This window comes from Protomyctophum bolini (assembly GCF_963924005.1).
Source record: "Protomyctophum bolini genome assembly, chromosome: 24".
Classification (NCBI taxonomy): domain Eukaryota; kingdom Metazoa; phylum Chordata; class Actinopteri; order Myctophiformes; family Myctophidae; genus Protomyctophum; species Protomyctophum bolini.
The window spans coordinates 28,824,597-28,848,046 of NC_137885.1; the positions used below are offsets into that span (position 1 = coordinate 28,824,597).

General features: G+C 43.0%; 1 protein-coding gene across 1 annotated transcript; it reads right to left on the bottom strand.

The window, feature by feature from the left end:
- Nucleotides 1-226: 226 nt before the first annotated feature.
- Nucleotides 227-20,798, bottom strand: LOC308311999 (eIF5-mimic protein 2-A). Its single transcript, XM_080758843.1, has 12 exons — nucleotides 20,653-20,798; nucleotides 15,534-15,607; nucleotides 14,643-14,819; nucleotides 10,942-11,036; nucleotides 8,304-8,369; nucleotides 7,381-7,516; nucleotides 6,723-6,832; nucleotides 6,264-6,434; nucleotides 6,026-6,172; nucleotides 4,117-4,255; nucleotides 2,802-2,933; nucleotides 227-1,257 (listed from the first exon to the last, which is right to left on the bottom strand). The coding sequence occupies exons 2-12, from the start codon at nucleotides 15,595-15,597 to the stop codon at nucleotides 1,223-1,225; spliced, it is 1,272 nt and encodes a 423-aa protein (XP_080614969.1). The 5' UTR covers nucleotides 15,598-15,607; nucleotides 20,653-20,798; the 3' UTR covers nucleotides 227-1,222.
- Nucleotides 20,799-23,450: the final 2,652 nt, after the last annotated feature.

Sequence of the window (23,450 nt, forward strand, 5' to 3'; positions counted from 1 at the left end):
ATGGAGCAGCGCATGTTCGACCGCCGTTTCCACATGTCGGTCCGTTGTGTCTAATCTGCATCCCTATCGTATGAGCATCGACCATTTCCATTTGAAGATAAGATGATAAAATTATTACAATGAGCATTACCGGGGACCAATTATATGAAGGTAAAATTAAAAAACGGTTGCTCCGTATCTTCGGCGACCTTAGCAAAGGGAAAAAAAGGAAACATAAGCGTAGAAATCATTTCAATAATCTTTATTCCTTAAAAAAGTCAATTGGTTTTTTTTTTCCTCAAGATTTAAAGAAAACTAGAAACCAACAGTGATGGTATTTAGGTGGCCTCCGGGGGGCAGCAGTGTCCAGCCCGGAGGAAGAAACAACCCAACAGGAGCAAAGAGAGAGAGAGAGAGAGAGAGAGAGAGACGATGATCAACAGCAGGGAAGAAAAGAGAGAGAGAGAGAGAAGAGAGAGAGAAAAACCCTTTGGCAAAAAAAAAAAGAAAGTCAATTAAGGAGATTTAGGCAGCCTTAACATTAATCCCAAGCCCGGTTTTGAAAACGCAGCCGCACGACAGAAATAGCGCAATAAATGTATTTTTTTTTATATTTTTTAAATCCCACCATTTCTGCCGTGCGTGACCGTTGGCGGCCGTGAATTAACCGTCCGTTAACATCAACGACTGTGGCGTTCACCCCAAAAAAACCACCGGTGTTGGGTTTTTTTTTGGCGAGCAAACTAAATATATCTATATATATCTGGCTTTTATTTTTTAAGTCACATGGCGAGAAGGCATATTCCAATGTTAGTCAATCAATATTTAACCGATGGATTATTGATTTACCGATTAGCCACGGCGGAGGAAGCAGCAGCGTCACACATGGAATGTTTGTATAAAAAAGAAAAACTAAGAAAAAAAGAAAGACAAGGAGCCAATGAGAGGGGAGAGAGAGAGGGGGGGGGGGCGGGGTCACCTTGTTTCAACTCCTTGTCTTATATTAACACGTGACTGACGGGTGGTTTGACCAATCAGGAGGCAACGTTCTGCTGAAGCCCTTTTCTTAAACTATGAGGTGGGGGGGGTGGAGAGGGAGGGGTTCTAGGGCTCCTGCTGCTACTGTGTTATATATATATATATATATATATACATATACTATGTGTATGTGTGTATATATATATATATTTAAAAAAGGAAAAAAAATAAACTTGATCCAGGTTGTCACGGTTTGCGGCAGGCTTTAGTCGGCCTCCTCTTCTTCCTCTTCATCAGATTCTACGTGAGGAAGCAGAGAACGAGATTAACGTCAAGTCTTGAATATTAAGTGATGCACCGATGTTATCGCCGATATGCCGCTAGCGGCAAATAACCCATTCTGAACGGGCACCCATTTTGGTGTTGGCATCATGTTATGCTTTAGCTATTGAAAAATAGCAGATCTACAAGCTCGTATCGCGCCACCGAGTGGCGCGATACGAGCTTGTAGGTCTGCTATTTTTGAAAAAATCGAAGAACGACTGACATTTTTAGAATCTGATCTCAGGTCAGAATGGGTTAATCAGACCAGTGTAGTGTCCAGTGGAAACCTCGTATGAATCTGATCTCAGGTCAGAATGGGTTAAGTGATGCACCGATATGCCGCTAGCGGCAAATAAATATCGGTATCTGCAAATGAAACCCAACCGATTGCAGAAGCCGTAAGCATACATTTTTGCGTTGGTCATCTGCAGCCTAAGCTGTAGATTATATTTTTTGCGTTGGTCATCTGCAGCCTAAGCTGTAGATTATATTTTTTGCGTTGGTCATCTGCAGCCTAAGCTGTAGATTATATTTTTTGCGTTGGTCATCTGCAGCCTAAACTGTAGATTATATTTTTTGCGTTGGTCATCTGCAGCCTAAGCTGTAGATTATATTTTTTGCGTTTGTCATCTGCAGCCTAAGCTGTAGATAATATTTTTTGCGTTGGTCATCTGCAGCCTAAGCTGTAGATTATATTTTTTGCGTTGGTCCTCTGCAGCCTAAACTGTAGATTATATTTTTTGCGTTGGTCATCTGCAGCCTAAACTGTAGATTATATTTTTTGCGTTGGTCATCTGCAGCCTAAGCTGTAGATTATATTTTTTGCGTTGGTCATCTGCAGCCTAAGCTGTAGATTATATTTTTTGCGTTGGTCATCTGCAGCCTAAGCTGTAGATTCTGAATTCATTGTATTGAAGATGTTGTTTCCCCAGGCACAAAAGGGGGAAATAAAAATAAACATATGGGCATCATATCTATGCCTCCATGTTGTAAAGCGTCATTGAGAACTCCGAAAGCGCTATACGAGATATTATTATTATTATGATGATGATGATACGGTCCGGTCCTGTGTTAACCCATTTTGGGTGGGAACGCCTTTTGGTGTTAGCATTAGGTTATGCTTTAGCTATTGAAAAATAGCAGATCTACAAGCTCGTAGCGCGCCACTCGGTGGCTCCCAGTCCCGGCAGAGTAGTTCAGGAGGAACGGATTGTGTGGCCCTGGTTTTTCCCTAATGGGACCGATCGAGGGTAGCTACTGGGACGCAAGTCGGGACTTGATCACCCCGGCTGGGTCACCTGAGTGAGGGGTGTGATGTTGCGAGACCCGAAACCCCGATGACCTTGTGATACATCACTGAGGATACGTCCCAGGTGCATCCATTTATGTATGTATTTTGTTATAGTATATCTGCTATTTTTGAAAAATCGTAAAAAATGTGTCGCAAATCTTTGAATATATATTCTTTCAGAGTGAAGGTTTTCAACTGGGGCCTAAATGTGTTGGGGTGTTGCTCTCACCTTCCTCTGCGCTCTTCAGCCATTCCACGAACTTCTTCATCTGCTGGAGGAAGACGCTCTTCCCTTTAGACGTCATGTTCTGCGTACCGTCCGTGTACCACTTCAAGATGGCTTCCTCGCTCAGCACGTCGGCTGGGGAGGACACAAACACAGCCGTGTCAACGAGCACCGCGACAGAAGTCTACATTACGTTCAGTCATGTTAAATATTCATTTAGAAAAAAAAGGGACAATTATCAGTCACCAGCAGCAGAGATGCGTCTTAGTTAGAACATTCATTAGTACAACATCAGTCACCAGAAGCAGAGACGTGTGTTTTCAATGAGTCTAACATTCATTAGAACAGTATCAGCCACCAGAAGCAGAGACGTGTGTTTTCAATGAGTCTAACATTCATTAGTACAGTACCAGCCACCAGAAGCAGAGACGTGTGTTTTCAATGAGTCTAACATTCATTAGTACAGTACCAGCCACCAGAAGCAGAGACGTGCGTTTTCAATGAGTCTAACATTCATTAGAACAGTACCAGCCACCAGAAGCAGAGACGTGTGTTTTCAATGAGTCTAACATTCATTAGTACAGTACCAGCCAACAGAAGCAGAGACGTGCGTTTTCAATTGGTTAAAATGTAGTTTGAAGATCAATGGGTTTACAGGAGGTCCTTTTATAGAACTCAGGAATCTACGGCACTTTCCATGGCTTTGACCAAAAGGGCAAAATGTTCCGTCTTCATTTCCGACTTTCGTTTGGAATAAACACGCTTCTAGAGAGACATAAGACGAGGTAGCGCGAGGTGAGAACGGAAGATTATGCCTCCCGATTTTGGGGGTTAGCGGAAGGCGGGGCTTCATCTGCTGGCACTCTAGAGACATTATTTTGAAGAATTATCAGGGAAAAAAAAGTTTAATAAAAAAAGAAATACAACAAAATGTACTCTTGACCCTAGATGACTTTCCATTTACTTGATGTAATACCTTGTGTTTTCTTGCTTACTGCAAGATGGTGGTGATCAAGAGTTACTACAGGGGGCACAAAAATTTGTGTGATAGGAACCTTTTTTTTAATCAACTACTTGAACCCTAGCATTTCCTATTTTGAGGGGAACTTTAGCCAAGAAATAGCCAATGTACAAGCTCACAGCGGCTCACGCTGCAAGTCATTGTGAGCTTGTAGATCGGCTATTTTCAAAGAGTGCAAGTTTGTTTCCCCAACTACACAAGAAATGATGTACGATGCAGTAGGGTGTCCCTGCTTTGGCTCTCATGCCCTTGGCCTGAAGTGGAGCGGTTAATGTGAGAAATATACCAGTTCAGTACCTTTGTAGAGAAGGACGACGATTTTCTGGAAGGAGTTCATGAAGTGGATGTTGTCGTAACAATAGTCCTGGATCTTGTGCAGCAGAGTGACCTCAGACAGACCCTGGGATGTGAACTCCTTCAGCAGAGGGCTGTATTGCTGCAAAGACGATGGGACGTTTTAATACGGTAACAATAATATGCAGTGCTTTTCCCGATCCATTGATAAACACATTGGACGTTCGCCTGACGCCTGACTGTTCCATTGTTCACCAAAACCCACCAATAAGCCCTTCAGACTTGGATGGTCAGAGCGGCGCGATTACATACAAAGTCAATGCAATGCAAAGACGAGAATTGCACTAACGGGCACAGCGCAACATGCCGCGGTACAAACTGGACGAACCGAGGCAAATATATATAAATATATATATATATATACACACACACACACACACACAGGTATGAACGCAGCTTATCCGACACAAATTAACTAATCTTTCTCAGCTGGACAACTAACTGCATGATGCATCAGTCATGATCTACACAGACAGCCGACTCCCGACCCAAACACTGAGTGAGGAGGTAAACTCGTTTGATTAAACATATAATGTGCCACGAAAAATAGCTTCCAAAGCTTGTTATGTTTGCATGGAGGAGGGTAGCGCGTGTCCATACATGATGATCGGCCAACAAAAGACATTAATCTCCCTCCCAGTGAGTGAAGAGCACCGATGCCCCATTTATTCTTCCTCGTGTTCCGTGCTGAAAATAGCCGCTCTACGAGCTCACAACGAGTCACGTCCGCGACGCGTTGTGAGCTCGTAGATCGGCTATTTTCAGCACACGGCGATATGCAGGCTCTGAGAACATTCAGAAAAAGGTTTGCCTTCACAATAGAAGCATGCAGCTTTCACAAGTTGGCCCATGAAGACAAGAAAAGGATTTAAGGATGCGGTGGCATTTCACATTGCAAAAGATTTTTTTCCAAAATGTAAAAAATATTATAATAAGGAATGAATTTTGGATAATGTAATAATTGTCACTTTATTAATCCCAAAGGTTTGGACTTTGCATTTAATGTTCAACACAAAATCTTTCTGTGTGTGGAATATAAGTATTGCCTTTATTGACTTTGTGTTGGGTTGAAACCATTTACACTTGAAGTATAACCAGGTAGGTTGCTGTTTTTTTACACAGTGACCTTTGTAGGGGGTTTTACGATTCAAAACTTTTAATGGTGGAAACGACTACATAAATAAATGGCGCCCTATGTGGGGGCATGATAAGATCATGTATTAATAATACCACGCTATACAAAGAAAAGAAAATGGTGCTACCTAATTTGTGGTGGCGCTACCAAATGAAAAGGTAGGTGGCACCATGTGCTACCTGTGAAAAAGTTAGTCTGGAGCCCTGAACACAAAACATGACAAGTCAAGCCGTCTGCTCAGTCAAATGTCCAGTCATTGTCCAGTGGTGTTTGAAACTTTAACTAAATATTGTCTCTTCATATTATACCCTTTCACGACAGCCTGGGTAAAAATCTAATTTATAAAAAAGGCTACTACAGTGACGCCTCACTAAATGACGTTTTTTATTTCTTTTGTAGGCTAACTGTGTGTGTTTAGTTGTATGTACTGGTGTAATTTCGGGGGGGAAGTGTGGTTTGCGTCCGTACAGGTGCAATATTGTGGAGTCTATCGCCGTTACAAGCCGATATAACAGGACCTTTCCGTTATGAACGGCCTCCCCATGGAGGGGTTGTGTCATTTACAGATGGATAGCTGCTACTCCTGTATATAACAGGACCTTTCCGTTATGAACGGCCTCCCCATGGAGGGGTTGTGTCATTTACAGATGGATAGCTGCTACTCCTCCCCATGGAGGGGTTGTGTCATTTACAGATGGATAGCTGCTACTCCTGTACCTTTAAGTGTTTGATGGCTTGTTCTGTGACGAGCTCCTCCTTCTTGTTCCACTCCACACAGCTCATCACGCTGGTCCAGATGATCCCGATCATCGACTGCTCCGAGATGTTACACTTCTTCATCTCCTCTCTGCTGTACGTGATCACCTACCAGGAAGAACAGGACAGAAACCTGAGGATTAACATTAATCTGTAATAATCTACAGAAAAACTGGAATTAATCCGTCTTTAATCGTACCTCTTTCTGGGGGTCTCCTCGGGCGATCTGCTCCTGCAGTTCTTTCTGCAGCTCCCGGCGTCCAGCGATAGACTGCTGGCTGCGGGCGAAGTCGGACAGCTCCTTGAGGCCGGCGTCCGCAAAGTACTTGGAGAAGTGTTCACAGCTTCTCTTGTTGGCCGGGAACAGTTCCTGGTTCAGAGGGGGAAAAAAGCCTGGTTAGTAGACAGCAACAACGGACTACTAATTAACAGCTTGATGCCTAGCAACCTAGAACCATTCGTACTTTGGCGAAGAGCACGAATTAGCTTAATCACTGAAAACACGGTTTCGACATCCAGGTACGTCAATGGCAGTTAATGTGTTTCTGATGCCTAGACGTCTTATCAAATAAAACCAGGGCGTGCCTAGGACGTCTTATTAAATAAAAACAGGTGGTGCCTAGGACGTCCAGGGACGTCTTAATAAATGCTGACTCACCATCAGTCTGTTGTCCATGCCTACTTTACGCAGCATGGCGGCCACAGAGTTGATGTCCTTCTCATTGATCCACGACTTGAACAACTTCACCGCAAAGGCTGCGGAGACGCCTGCAAGACAACATACACATCAATACTGAACCCTTTATAAAGGCTGCGGAGACGCCTGCAAGACAACATCCTCATCAGCCCTTTATACCAGAGCTCCAGGGCAGAGTCCTATTAACCCCATGTGGTGTTTTAATCATTGTGTGTTACCTACAAGCTCATAGCGCAGCACGAGCTTGTAGGGCTGCTATTTTAGAAGAAAAAAAACTGTGAATATATTTTCTTTCAGAGCAAACGTTTTTAACTCAAATCTTTGCTTCTGGGACACACACACACACACACACACACACACACACACCATATTTTCAGATGGGGGTCGGCAGCCAATTACATATATTTTTGGGGGTCCACCGACATAGAAACATGAGGTTTTTCAGAAAACGGTCAGGGTTTAGAAGACATTTGTAGAATTGTCCTCAGGTCTAAATGGGTTAATGATAATCATATCCATCATCGTCCCATGCCCAGAGAGAACCACTGATGTATGCGACACAATTCAAACAAAACCGTGCGTGTGTGTGTGTGTATATATATATAGTGTGTATTCTCACCCTCCTTGACGAGGTTTTCGTTGAACAGGCTGTTGATGATAGCTGCCGATATGTTCCCATTGGCCAGGAGGATGCCGGTCAGCATGGCCAGCTTGTTTCGCTCAGACTCCGTGAAGCCTTTCAGAAACAGCAGCAGCTACAAACAACAACAACACTCATTTATCTTCTGCATCAGTGCTTTAACTCTACAAACACTCATTTATCTTCTGCATCAGTGCTTTAACTCTACAAACAACACTCATTTATCTTCTGCATCAGTGCTTTAACTCTACAAACACTCATTTATCTTCTGCATCAGTGCTTTTCAACCCTTTTCATATCAATTTACAATTTAGGCATTTAGCAGACGCTCTTAATCCAGAGCGACTTACATTAAGCAAGAACAAAAAGCATGGGAATACATCACATAAAAGCATTTATCATGAAACATGCGTAAGCTAAGAAAGTAACAGTGGAATATCTATAATGAAACTATACATATAAGCTATACATCTATACTACTATGCTACACATATGTACTATGACGTGCTATGACTATATACAATGTAATTATAGTCTGTCTACATAACATGCTATAAGTCTGTATCAAATGCTATCCAAGTCTACAGAAATGCTATCTAAGGGGTAGGGTAAGTGCTATGGGCCATATCAAGGTCCATTTGATGACATTTGTCTCTCAGACAAAAAAAAACAATATGCCTGTGATTCATTGTTATTTTAACCCATTTTGACCTGAAGTCGAAATTTAAAAAAGAATCTCTTCTAAATCATGACAATCTCCTGACATTTTAACGATTCAAAAAAATAGCACACCTACAAGCACCTACAGCTTGTAGAGCTGCTATTTTTCAATAGCTAAATGATAACGTTAAATTATAGTGTTTAAAACACAAAAAGGGGTTAATTAGACAGACAGAACTCACCTTCTTTATCTCCTCCTCAAATCCCTTCTCCAGGTACTTGTAACGCCTGATCAGTTTGTTAAAAACCTACAAGACAGAGAAAACCATGTTAAAGGATAATTCCATACTAAAAGGCTTTCTTACCTTTCTTTGTAGTCGTTACGTCCCCACCAAAGAGGTCCAGGTGTTATTTTGTGCAAAAGCTCCTTATTGGCCATTTCCCCTACCATAAGCCCTCAATGAATTGCATTGAATTTAATGGGAACTGACATCGCTCAAAATTATATATTTTTTTGTATTTATCCTCTCTTCATAATGTAAATAATATCCCAAGCGGCACACTTTACTACTTATTTAGATGGAAATAAGTGAATTAGCACAACACCCCATAGCCCCATTCAATTCCCATTCAATGCAATGCAATTCATTTAGGGCTTATGGTAGGGGAAATAGCCAATAAGGAGCTTTTGCACAAAAAACACCTGGACCTCTTTGGTGGGGACGTAACAACTACAAAGAAAGGTAGTTTTAGTATGGAATTCTCCTTTAAACTCCCCACAGCAATGGTTCCCACACTTTTATGTCGAGGACCCCCAAATTGACACCAATTAGCCCGTGGACCCCCATTTGAAGAGATATGCCAGGGACCCCCATTTGAAGAGATATGCCAGGGACCCCCATTTGAAGAGATATGCCAGGGACCCCCATTTGAAGAGATATGCCAGGGACCCCCATTTGAAGAGATATGCCAGGGACCCCCATCTGAAGAGATATGCCAGGGACCCCCATTTGAAGAGATATGCCAGGGACCCCCATTTGAAGAGATATGCCAGGGACCCCCATTTGAAGAGATATGCCAGGGACCCCCATTTGAATAGATATGCCAGGGACCCCCATTTGAAGAGATATGCCAGGGACCCCCATCTGAAGAGATATGCCAGGGACCCCCATCTGAAGAGATATGCCAGGGACCCCCATTTGAAGAGATATGCCAGGGACCCCCATTTGAAGAGATATGCCAGGGACCCCCATTTGAAGAGATATGCCAGGGACCCCCATTTGAAGAGACATGCCAGGGACCCCCATTTGAAGAGATATGCCAGGGACCCCCATTTGAAGAGACATGCCAGGGACCCCCATTTGAAGAGATATGCCAGGGACCCCCATTTGAAGAGATATGCCAGGGACCTAACCCGACGCTGCCAGATCCAAAAAGCTTGCTACACAAATTTGTTTCACAGCTTATTTGGATCTGGGATCGCGGAAGCAAATTCGATGACGGGGCTGTTCCTTTTTTTCCAAGATACATGGTAGATGATTGGATGGGAGTGTCTGTCTATCACCGTGTGGGCGTGCAAACACAACCAATCATATCGACGTGTCTATATACCGTCACATCCGCATCCCGCCTTTAGCTCACGCTGATTGGTTCGGTACGAAGCAGATCTGACTCAGGGCTCAACTCCGTCAGAGATCCCAGATGAGTGTTGTGTTGGGGAATATGTTTCCGCAATACCGCCCTCATCTGGCAGCGTCAGGTTACCAGGGACCCCCACATAAGAGAAGATTTCTACGGCTCTAGCAGTGATTCTCAACCAGTTTAATTTCAAGGACCCCCAGTTTGACATGCCTTAATCTACAGGCCCCCATTTAATGGCATTTCTATCTCTGGGACCCCCCCCAATTTAAATTGTAAAAATGTACACTTTATTTGTACGCTCCCGAGTTAGACCCATACGGGTCACTATCATTTAGCTGGGGACCCCCTGGAACTCCCTCAAGGACCCCTGGGGGTCCCCGGACCACTGCCCTACAGAACATGTCAAATTACTGAAGCTTTTACCAAATGCAGTGCAATAGAACGCCAGGTTTCTGACATGACAAAGACATGGCAACCCAGACTGATAACACCAACTACAATAAAATATAGTAAGACATACCGATACGATAAGCTTGTATTTAATACGATAAGCTTGTATTTAATACGATAAGCTTGTATTTAATACATCATTAATTTAAAAACGTGTAACTGAGCATAAGCTATCTCTGGTCCATAGCCTTCTTCTGCTATGGGACTTTCGGTTTGAAATCTCAAATCGAAATCAGACCAGCCTCTCCTCTTTGGCGTAAATAAAATGAACGTTTTTGCTACTCACCAAAACAAAGGCGGGTTGTGTCATTAGAAAGCCTACTTTCCTTAGTGGACGCACTCTGAGCCCCCCACCACACGTATAAACGGTACTTTTTGGCCAAAAAAAAAAGTGGATTTTGTTTCCACCGGGAAAAAAATACTTTTAGTTACTCCAATGCGCCTTTTACCGATATTGCCCAGAGAACTGCCTCATTCCTCCGGTGGGAAGAAATCCCTTTCTGGCCAAAAAGAACAGTTTATACGTGTGGTGGGGGGGGGGGGGGGGGGGGCTCAGAGTGCGTCCACTAAGGAAAGTAGGCTTTCTGATGACACAACCCTCCTTTGTTTTGGCGAGTAGCAAAAACATTATTTTTATTTACGCTAAAGAGGAGAGGCTGGTCTGATTTCCATTTGAGAACTGAAAGTCCCGTAGCCTTATACTGCAGAATGGAAGCAGTAGAAAGCTATGGACCAGAGCTAAGCATAAGCTTTGCATTTATGTATAGATACTTCATTTAAAACGTGTACCTGAGCATAAGCTTGCATCGTCTCCAGGTCTTCTTGTGCCGTAAAGAGGCAGAACTCGGTGCGGGTCATGTCATCAGACAGAGTCCCACCTGGAGCTGTTGAAACACACACACACACTTTGTATTAAACCTTTGTGGATTATGTTATACTAATCCATACACAGCTGCAGGACATGAGACAAATTAATTAGATCTACAGAGAGAGGAGTGCGTGTGTAAGTGTGTGCGTGTCTGCATCAATTTAACCCATTTTGAACGGGAACGCATTTTGGTGTTAGCATCATGTTGTGCTTTCGCTGTTAAAAATAGCAGATCTACAAGCTCATAGCACGCCACCGAGTGGCACGCTACGAGGTTGTAAGTCTGCCGTTTTTGAAAAATCGAAGAACGACTGACATTTTTAGAATCTGATCTCAGGTCAGAATGGGTTCATCAGACCAGTGCGTGTCCAGTGGAAACCTCGTATGAATCTGATCTCGGGTCAGAATGGGTTAACAAAGGTGCAGACGATCAGAAAATCAGCAGAGAGACAGACGTTTGCGCGTCTCAGTCAGAGTCCACTTCAATTCGACATACAGTAGCGGCTACTGTATGGCGAATTGAAGTGGACTCTGACCCAGACTTTTTTTCCCTCTACCTGACAATAAAAACGTCTGAGTTTCCTCACAGGTTCAACCAAATATAAAGCTTTTTATAGCCATAAAACAACATTTTCTTGTGCAGCACCAGGAAAATGTACCTCCTTGTCTATCACACACACACACACAAAATGCCTAGCATCAACATAAGTGAGACAACTACTCCCCCTGCTGACATAAATGTGTCACAGCACCCAGGCAAGAAAAAGTGACATTTATGCATGTGGACAAAAATGTTACTTTTCAGGCAACTTTCACTATGCCAGTCTAACCACAGATCCCACACAGGGGTAAGGGGTTGACACTATGCCAGTCTAACCACTGATCCCACACAGGGGTAAGGGGTCGACACTATGCCAGTCTAACCAGTGATCCCACACAGGGGTAAGGGGTCGACACTATGCCAGTCTAACCAGTGATCCCACACAGGGGTAAGGGGTTGACACTATGGCAGGTAAATCATATGTTGGGGCATGTGGAGTTTAATTTGGAGTTGCCCAAACTGTAAGTGCACATATGAGTGAGGAGTCTGCTATAAACACAACATCAGATATATAGCTATAAAGACAACACGAGATCACTGCTATCGTTATTCGCCAACAGAAATTGTGTGATCGGGAACGAAAAAAAGTGTATGGGGACATTCCTAGTTACCAGATCTGCCGTTTTACTGCAGTGTAAAGTGGGCCGTGTCACTCACATTCTTAAATCTTTACACAAGCTCCCTGTCCACTTCAAAATACTGTTTATAAAGCGCTGAATGTTGGTTTTAACCCATTCTGACCGGGCACCCGTTTTGGTGTTGGCATCATGTTATGCTTTAGCTATTGAAAAATAGCAGATCTACAAGCTCATATCGCGCCACCGAGTGGCGCGCTACGAGCTTGTAGGTCTGCTATTTTTGAACATTTTTAGAATCTGATCTCAGGTCAGAATGGGTTGATCAGACCAGTGTGTGTCCAGTGGAAAACCTCATATGAATCTGATCTCAGGTCAGAATGGGTTAAATACTGTTGATTTATAAAGCACTGAACGGCTAAAACCTTAACCCATTTAGGCCTGACATCGGGAAAAATAAAAGAAAAATCTAAATCCTCCAGTTTTCTGAATTCAATATTTTCACAATCTTTCAAAAATAGCAGACCTACGAGCTCGTAGCGTGCCACTCGGTGGCGCGCTACGAGCTCGTAGATTTTTCAATGGCTGAATTATAACAAAACCAAAAGGGGTTACCCCTAGAGGCGGTTATCGCCAGGTACCTGGCGATGCGATTACACATCGTTTCCGAGGGTCACGATTCGATTAATCCCGATTAATCCTGATTAATTGGGCTATGTTACGATTCGATTAATCCCGATTAATCATGATTAATCACTCACTGTTAATCACTCAGTCACTGTGTGACTAATAAACAAAGTGCTTTCTAATGATTATGAATATATATATTCTTTCACAGTGCACGTTTTTAACTCAAATCTTTGCTTCTGGGGGGGGGGGTCCATAGAAGAAAATATTTTAGATGGGTGTCCGTGGCCAAATACAGAACAGCAATAAGCAGCTTTCTTTAAAAAAAAAGAATTAGTTTGTACAAGCACAATAAATATATATTAATGACATAAGATGTCAAGTCATAGAAATACATGGGCAGGATTTCGGTTGAGGTCAACAGCACTTTATTGCCTTTATTCTTTGTTAGGACAAAAAAGGTGCTTTTCTTTGTTTCCTCAGGGATTTAATTTATTTTTTTAGTTACTGAAGTGTCATTAAGGAAGCTTTGGGGTAGTTATTGAGACTATTATGTTGCACCTTTCTGTTTGTTTGCACACATTAAGGAGCATTTGGTTTAAAGTATTTTACAAGTGTATGGCAACATTTTGGATTCTATGATGTTGAGGGGACACGGGAACTCGATACAACTCACAACGTGTACAAGACCATATTGCCCACTGACATCCAGAGATGCAGTCAAGACAACCATCCCGATCCCGAACACACGGACAGCTGCCCATGCACTCAGAAAAGGCGACTAGAATTACGAAGTCCATCGGCACTTTTATTGCAAAGGATTTACGTTCACATTCGGTCGTGGGGAGCGACGGATTCCGGGCCATGTTAGCACTTCGGAGCCACACTACATCGTCCCATCTCGGCCACATTTCACAGGTGGTCGATGGTGTGAGTTTTATCGAGTTCTCGTGTCCCCTCAACCTCATACAATCCAAAATGTTCCCTTTCTGTCATCTTTTTTCTCTTCCCCTCCGCGTTGGTAACTCGTTCTGTTTTGGTTGTTGAAAGCTAAAGCGTGTGCGAGCGCTGTGTGCGTCACTCTAAACGGTCCGGTACGACGACGCAGCGCAGTCGCAGATTAGTTCCGCCCTTTTGCTCCGGTAAAAAAAATACATTATATAACTGATTTTTGACATTTGTGCATCGATGAATTATCGCCCATGATGGCATCGCGATTAATTGACTAATCGATTTTTTCCCCCACCACAAGTTACCGCCCAAAATGGATTAAATACTACTAAGCCATTTAGGAAGGGGAACCCCTTTTGGAGTTTTAAGCATTATGTTATACTTTAGCTATAGAAAAATAGCATCTCTACAAGCTCATAGCGCGGCACCGAGTGCCGCGATACAAGCTTGTAGATCTGCAAAAAGAAAAGGGACCCAGTGCCTCCCTGCTTGGCACTCAGCATCAAGGGTTGGATTGGGGGTAAGTCCCTGCGACATACTAGCGTCAACATCAAGCTGCCTCACCAGCCACTCTGTGGCACGCTAGGAGCTTGTAGGTCTGCCATTTTTGAAAAATCGTGAATCTTTATTTCAGAAAACTTGAGGATTTTGATTTTTTTTTCCCCCCCCTGAGGTCAGGCCTAAATGAGTTAATAAAGGCATTTGAATGAGATGCAAGGTCTAGGGACTCTACGTGTGCGTGGCTAGGTCTAGGGACTCTACATGTGCGTGGCTACTCACCCAGCATCCCGCCGGCCACCAGGATGTCTAGGGACTCTACGTGTGAGTGGCTAGGTCTAGGGACTCTTACGTGTGCGTGGCTACTCACCCAGCATCCCGCCGGCCACCAGGATGTCGAACAGTGTCTCTGCATAGCGACGGTAGTCGAGCTTGGCGCCAGAGGCATCGAGGAACTTGGCGACCGCTTCCAAATCAGAGCCAGTTTGATTCAAGCCTTGCACGATACTTTCTTGAAACTGAGTAGGGTCAAATCTCTCTTTTTCATCTGCGGGGAGAGAGAGAAAAGAAAACACAGGATCCAGTGAGTTCACCATTTAATCCTTCCTCCCAACTATGTACGTTCACATTTATTTCAGGCTCGTTAAAAATCTCATTTATTTGAACCCGAGCAAGACCGATATAGAGACAGAAACTGGGAAGTTTGATCTCATCTCAAAACAAGGACTGGTTCAGACTCGTGTCTGACGCACGGTTAATTTTCTTCTCTCTTTTTTTTTTAACCACCCAATAGTGTTGGGATCGTTTTAACGAATCCGAATGCTTAATGGTTCTCTTTTAGCATTCCTATAAGACCGGGGTTTTCAACAGGTGGTCCGTGGACCACCTGTTGGTGTCTGTGGAAGTATTGTGCGTGGTTCCTGACCATTCATTTAGTAATGTAGGATGTAGGAACTACTGGTAATGTGGTCGTATAGCAGAAGTCCACATACACAGCTCTGACAGTCACATAAACAGTGTGATAAAAGTTTAGTCAAGGAGCAGTCGAGAGTCAAGTTGTATTTTGTATATCAGAACGTTGCTCAACGGGTACAGCAGCTACACAGGAATGCCTCTGAATAACAGACATCTATTGACATGTAGTGACAGGAGACATCTATTGACATGTAGTGACAGGACACTATCAGAATAAAGTGGGAATTCACACACGGTATAAAGATAAACACACACACACACACACACACACACACACATCACAAACCTCTTTTCCTCGTTTTGAAACGCTGGCCGGTTAGCGTTGGCTTTTGCTGCTTTTGATTATTCATAAAAGACACCCTGGAGAAGTAAGAACAAAACAGTCCATTAGCATTCACTTACCAATATGTGGTTTCTAACGGTTAACATTTTATCATTACACAGCTTGGTTGAACGCTCGATTCTGGTTGGCTTCGTGGACGGCAGCCATATTGGAAAGAAATGCACCCTCTATTACTTCAAGGCTCTGTTCCATTCTGGTCAAACAGAGTCAGTGTTAATGAAGGCTCTGTTCCATTCTGGTCAAACAGAGTCAGTGTTAATGATGCTAATGAAGGCTCTGTTCCATTCTGGTCAAACCGAGTCAGTGTTAATGATGCTAATGAAGGCTCTGTTCCATTCTGGTCAAACACAGCATAGCGACGAAAGCTAAGTAGTAAGTAGGGAAGTAAGTAGCCCAAATTCTTTCCATTATGGCTGCTTAGAGTTTGTCTTTGTTTTCGATGCTACCAATAAACAGACTGACGGAGTGGAGATATTAGACAGTCACAACACACCTGACTCAATCCCTGAACAAAGAAAGGCCTGGGGGTCCCCTGGGGATCCCCGGACCGGACCTCAATTTGAGATCCACTAGTATCTCAACAGATCGATTTATTCGCCGTGTCATGGATCTAAAGCAAACGCAGTAACGCACAAACTTCCAGGTTGTCTGGTACTCATTGCAGGGAAGTTACTGAATGGTGTTAGCATCATGTCATGCTTTAGCTATTGAAAAATAGCAGATCTACAAGATCATAGCGCGCCACCGAGTGTCGCGGTACGAGCTTGTAGGTCAGCTATTTTTTTGGAAAAAAACGACTGACACAGAAACATAGCTTTTTCAGAAAAGTGTCAGGATGTAGAAGACATTTTTAGAATCTGATCTCAGGTCAAAATGGGTTAAGTTAGTAAGCTGAATCCTGTTTGATCACAAAAAAGGGTAATCTAAATCTAATCTGCAAACCCCCCCCTCTACCTCCTCCTATCACATTTACTGATGCATAATCTCACCCTAACCCAAAGAATAAGCCACCAACACCTGTGTCTTTCACCTCAGACAGTGTGACGTGACAGACAGAGCAGAGGCTTAACAGAATTAGATTAACTGAATTTAATAGCATTTCCATCTCTTGGATTTATATTGTAAAATGTACGTTCTAAAATCAATGTTAACTTACTCAACTCCGAGTGTACAAATGGGTCCGTCTTGAGTTACAGACCCAGAATAGAAGCGATTTCACTAGTTGAAATATTGCCGCTTTCCATTGCAAAAGCTTTAAGCCACGCCATCCTTACTTGCAAAGAGCAAAGGCACAATTCTTATGTTTTTTTTTTTAAAGTTACTTCTCTGCAATGTGACAGATTTCACATCGATTAATTCCCTGCTATGTACATACATAACTGCACATACATATAACCAACTGTATTTCTCCCTTCGGAATTTTTCAATCGGTTGGTTTCACATTTGCGTCTGCAATGTAAACGCGTGTCTTCTCATGCCAATAAAGCCCAGGCTTTGAATTTAAACTGCATGTCTCTCTAGCAGGGGGTGTATTGGAACAACAGGGTCTTAGTTGAGAAAGGGGAATCACTGGGGAAAAAAAATTATAATAATCAAGCTTCCTCAACATAAATATAATGTAACATCTTCGCAAATGTAATCTTTGATTATAGGTCGTTATTTTTGTGATGAGATTACATCCACCCCTCCCCCAGAGGTATGTAGTCAGTCAGACACAAGCTTCTCAGTGTGAAAGCTGTAATTTTCTTCCAACAATAAGCAGCCAGCCAGCAGGTCAGCCAGCCAACCATTTTGTCTCCACTTAAACAACTTCTTCACTCAAACATCAACTTAGAATCTTTGGTGGATGATTCACAGATTTATAATATTTAAAAAGAAAAGCCAGGACTACAGCTTTACTAGGTTTGCAGTGCACTTAGCACATCTGCTTGTAGAGCTGCCGATTTAAAAAATATATATACATTTTAACATCACACATCTCATATTAGCCTAAGATTTTTAGACTCTTGTAGATGTAGTACCCTGCCCCTGCGGACCTTACAGACGCAGCATGTAAAAATGCTAAATATAAGGTGCTTACCCTCTTTCCCCAAATGTTAAGAGAGGCTCCAGAGGTTCTTGTGCAAAGTATTTGTCTGTAGTTTTCAATAAAGAAGTGTTTTAGTCCCGTAAGTGACCGAACGCCATTTCCCCCCCTCCTTGTATACTTCCCGTTTACGTCGAGCGTAATTCCGGATGCGCCTGCTCACTCGTGCCATTGGCCTTCTGGGAACTTCTGACAGAATCGGCCACTTGCTAGATTAAAAACACTTCTTTATTGAAAACTACGGACAAATGCATTGCACAAGTCGTCAGGCGACCTCTCTAACATTTGGGTTAGCACGAGGGTAAGCACCTAATTATATTTGCATTTGTACATGTTTAGAGTTGCTGTGTCTGAAATGGTGTCTTTGCAGTGTCAACAGCGAAGAGGGACTTAAGACTCTCGTAGATTGAAAATGTCGAAAATGTTATGAAAATACAAGACAGTCTGAATCTTAGGCTAATCTTGTATGAGAGTCCCCTGGCACAGAATAGTTTCAAATGAGGGTCTGTGGACGAATACATATTCATTTGGGCGTCCTTGACATCAAAGAGTTTGAGAACCTGGACAAAAAACATAAAAGTTAAAGACTGAAGCTTTAGAATAAAGACGTGGATCTTGATTAAGTGCATTTTAACCCATTTTGGCATTGTGTTATACTTTAGCTATTGACAAATAGCAGATCTACAAGCTCATAGCGCGGCAAACCTATAGGTCTGCTATTTTTGAAAAATCGTGGCACAGATCTTTGAATATATATTCTTTCAGAGCCAAATGTGTGCTTAGGTCCCTGGAACAACATATTTTCAGATGGGGGTCAGCGGCCAATTACATATTATTGGGGGTCCATGACATGAAAATGTTTGAGAACGACTGACATAGAAACATGAGTTTTTCAGGAAACTGTTTAGAAGACATTTGTAGAATCGTTCACAGGTCAAAATGGGTTAAAGCCTGATTAATACTTGAAGGCGTGTGGCCGTTGTCCAGCTCCATGTAGCAGATCTACAAGCTAGATCCGATAGTATTTACGGCATGCAGCATTAACTCAAGTATTAATCGTGATATATCGCTTGTGGGCAATGATGCTTTGAGCCAAACCACACATTATGAAAGAAAACAAAGCTGTATAAAAGGCCTGTAACCAATATACACACACACTTTGTTTTTAAACATAATTCCACAAAATACAGGCAAATCACAGAATGATGTCATCAGCGTTCAGTCATTGTAAAGACTTTTGTTAGCATGATGCCAAACTCCTGCTGCAGGCCTCTACAGTCCATACGGTAGTTTAAACTCCTGCTGCAGTCCATACGGTAGTCCCCCCCCCCACACACACCCTCTCACACTGCCGACAGCAGTAGTTCCCAAACGTTTTCATGTCAAGGACCCTCAAATTGACACAAATTAGCCCACGGACCCCCATTTGAAAAGATATTCCATTCCAGGGATATTCCAGGGACGAAGAGAATATTTTTACGGCTCTAGAAGAGGTTCTCAACCCGTTTAATTTCAAGGACCCCCAGTTTGACATGCATTAGTCTATGGACCCCCATGTAACGGCATTTCTAGCTCTGCAACCCCCAATTTATATTGTAAAATCAATGTTAATTTAACTCCAACAGGTAATTGTACTGCACCCTCCATTTGTACACTCAAGAGTTACACTACAGACGCATGAGGGTCTATTTGGTTCCAAACTATAATTTAGCTGGGGACGCCCTGGAACTCCCACAAGGAGCACTGGGGGTCCCTGCCCTGGACCCCACTTTGGGAACCACTGGCCTACAGCTTTGCTCCAGTGAATAAAAGCTACAATATGCCTCCATCTTAAATGTTTTATATAAGAACAGATAGTTTCATGACACTACATTGGTCATAGATCTGATTGATGTATGTCTGAGCAGCATGCCTCCACTCTACGCGGTGCATAGGGTCATTCTGTTGCCGTAACTGACCAGCACGCGTTTTAAATGTTAAGCATGTCTTCCATCCGATTAAGTGAATCATACACTGTAAATTACGCAGTCTATAATATCCATCTCTTCACCCATACAATGCATCTTGTGTGGCAGTGGTTTTCAACGTTGGGTTTAGAGGGGGGGGGCAAAATTATGATATAGCAGCATCATTATCAGTTGGACCACTTCAAACCACATACAACACCGGCTATTTGAAAATTGAAATATCCGTTCTTCAAGTGAGCTTGCCTTGTAGGCAGGCCATTTCCCCTCCGGTCGAAAACCCCCTAATCTTGTGGAGACAGTGGAGGACCCCCCTAGCCTAGCCCGCTCTGGACTGGACCAGAGCTAGGGGGTCCCTGGCACCGCCACCGACCCAACACACATTGCTCCGGCCGGGGTTTCTTATTGGCATGTATACCGGTAAATACTTTGAGAACAATGAACATGGCTCAATTGAAGTGTCGTCCATTTGACGTGTTTTGCCATGCTGCCTGTAAACCATTACAAAATAGTCCATACAGTATGAAATACAATTTTTTACATATTTGTTACCTCATGCGAAGGGTACAAAAAAAACCATTATGTGAACCACGCGCCGGGCCCCGGCTAGGCTAGCTGGTTAGCTCGGCCTGCTAGCTAAGATGGCTAGTCAGAAAGCGTCTTTAAAAGATAGCTACGCAGACTACCCGAAACACAGCCAATGAAACACCATCGTGTCCAAGAGAAACAAGAATGTAGCCAATAAAGCATTAATATTGACTACAGCCATTAACCAAACCCCCCCTGGAATCACAGCTAAGAGCACCAACTAACAGCGCGAGCCGGCCAGGTGGCTAGCTGGCATGCTAACCGAGGCTAACGTGATGGAGGAGGGGGGAACAAAAGACGTCATTTTTTAAAAGGCTTATTTGTGGCTTTTTTTAAATCGACGCGGAGGCTTTACGACGCGTTCTTTCTTTCATAGACGCTTTAACGTGTCGGTGTGTGTTTGTCAATGAGGATGGAACGCTACCTTTTAGCTGCTGATAGTAAATAGTTTAGTTGGGGTTGAGGTCCGACGAGGAAGAGGACAGAGTGAAATGCTGCTGCTTCTTCTTCCTGCTGTCTGTCTCTCTGTCTGTCTCACCGTCTCGGTCTGTCTGCTGCTCTCCACACGAATCGCACGATGCTAATGATGCTAACTGGCTAGCCTTCTACTGCACTGTCTGTGTCCACGCGCATGCGCACTACTGCTGCTGCTGCAAGGGAGCGGTGTTGCCAGATCTTTCGAGAGAAATCAGCGACCAGGTATTTCTTTATTTAACCAGGTATTTTTTATCGATTGCTTGATTGATGCAGTATTTATTAACAGTTTGCAGAAGGGGTACATTTTACATGAATGTACGGGGGCCAGTTTCGAATTGCAGCCATCCGTAGGTGCCCTTTGAGAGCGGTTTTGAAGGAGTCAAGGGATTTGCATGTCTTAATGGCTGTTGGTAGGGCGTTCCCAAAAACTGCCCAAAAACTGCTTCTCAGGTCAAAAATGAATTAAAATGCGCTTAATTTTGATTAGTTAATTACAATGCTTCAAATTAATTATTTATTTAATCGAGTCCCAGCCCTAAAATAAATACATTAACATTAAAAAAAAACTTTTACTATAGGTAGGCTACTAACATTTTAAAACAATTAATATAAACGTTAAAAGTTGAATCATAGCAGGCTACACTTCAATGCAGCCAGATAACGTCATATACAAAAATAAATGAATGAATCAAATAAAAAATAGTGTGCGACACACTAGTCTATTTTTTATTTGATTAATTCATTTACACACACACACACACACACACACACGCGCGTTTTGATTGATTGATTTAAATAGTTATTAACAGTTTGCAGAATTAGGCTACAGTACATTTCAAGCACAAACTCAATACAAAGACTGTTAACTGTGAGTGCGCTCAGTACGTGCGCTATTTCCGAACGCGCCCCTGCAGCTAGAGAAGATGGTAAATGCATGGTGAGATAGTGCCATCTACTGTGCTCTGTATTTGTGGTCTGTTTGTCTGTTTCATGGGCAGGTTGAATTATAGGCTCACCTACGGTAAGCATGCTAATCACCTCATTTCAATCACCTGTTGGGTTTGGGCATGTTGAGCAGAACAAACAGAGGTGAAGAGAGGAGCTCTTTCATGTCAGAGCGTCTATGTGTCAGAGTCTCCACAAAAGATAAGAAAGAAAATAATATTAAAAAGAACGAGAACTTAACTGAACTCCTAAAAGTCTGTGCAGAAGGCGCATACGGTATGTTCCAGTTGTTTTGTTTGTTTGTAAACAGTGTTGTAATTCCTTCGATCGTTTACTTGTTTGTGTACATGATGATGATCTCATTGTGTTTGTTTATATATAATACGGACATCATGATTGGCTGACAACAAGGACATTCATATTTCATGTTTCATTGTGTTTAAAAGGATAGTGTTGTGTTTTTTGTTGCAGTTTTTCCACGTTGTCGCTTGGGATAAATAAAAAGCCCTCTCGATATCAGTTGGGACGTTGTCTTATTTCTTTTTTTTATATGTATATTTTTTATCCCACGATTTTGTAACCCATTTTTCACCCCTGTGCCAATCATCTACTGTGATCCTGGGCTCTGCACACCCTCCGCCAACCTGGGGAGAGCAACGGACTTAACTCATGCTCCCTTCATGCCTGAGTGTCCAAGTTGCTCCTTTACACCTGACAGGGGGGAGTTTGTCTTATTTCTGCACCAGATGAAGATGGTTTAGGAGCAGTTACAATGGTTCATTTTCTTCTCATTGTGTTGCCTTTTCATAGATGATAACCCCCAGGTTCATTACTGTGTTTGTACTCCCTAGTTGGGTTACAAACCAAGCCCGAAAGGACTCTTGTACTCTTGTACGCGTTTATCCTAAAATACCATTTGTAAATGGTATTTCCTGTTGAATCATTTTGAGACAAACGTCACGCTTTTTTATGATAATCTTTACAAATGTATTGTCCTATATATCCACAAAAAAACGTGTAACTTGTAAGTTGGCATTTAAATACATGTGCTATGATTTTTACAAATATATGACAATTTGTAAAAAAAAAAAAAAAAAAAAGAAGAAAAAAAGAAACACCAGCCAACTTTCTCAAAGCATTTGTGAAACCAGCATGCGGTAAAAAGGTGGGCCGGTCAGCTCATGGGTGGGCCGGTCAGCGCATGGGTCGGCCGGTGGCTCATGGGTCGGCCGGTGGCTCATGGGTTGGCCGGTGGCTCATGGGTCGGCCGGTGGCTCATGGGTTGGCCGCATAGGTCAGCCGGTTGGCCGCATGGGTCGGCTGGTCGGCCGCATGCATGGGTCGGCCTATGGGTCGACCGGCAAATTCACCTCGCCCTCCCTCGCCTTGTAGCTCATGTTGCTGTGTGTTTTTATGATCTTCAGACTATAGGATTTATGGTATAAGGGCCGATTCATACTCCTGTTTCGGCGCTGTAGTGCTGAAATTTTTCGGCTCGTCAGAAAATGTCAGTAGCACCGAAGAGCCGACTTCAGGACGGTACCCCCCCCCCCCCCCCCCCCCCCCCCCCCGAACCTCAAATGACGTCACATTGTAGGCTCTACAGCGCCGAACCGACTTTTATTCGGCTCTAAAATAGGAGTATGAATCGACCCTTAGTCTCCCATTGGTTTAGAGGCAGCCTCACCTTTTTTGAGACATTTCTACCGCATGCTGGTTCCACAAGTGGCTGGAGTCACAAATGCATTGAGACAATCCACAGATGCAGTGGCAACAATTGACACAAAGAGTTGATGATTT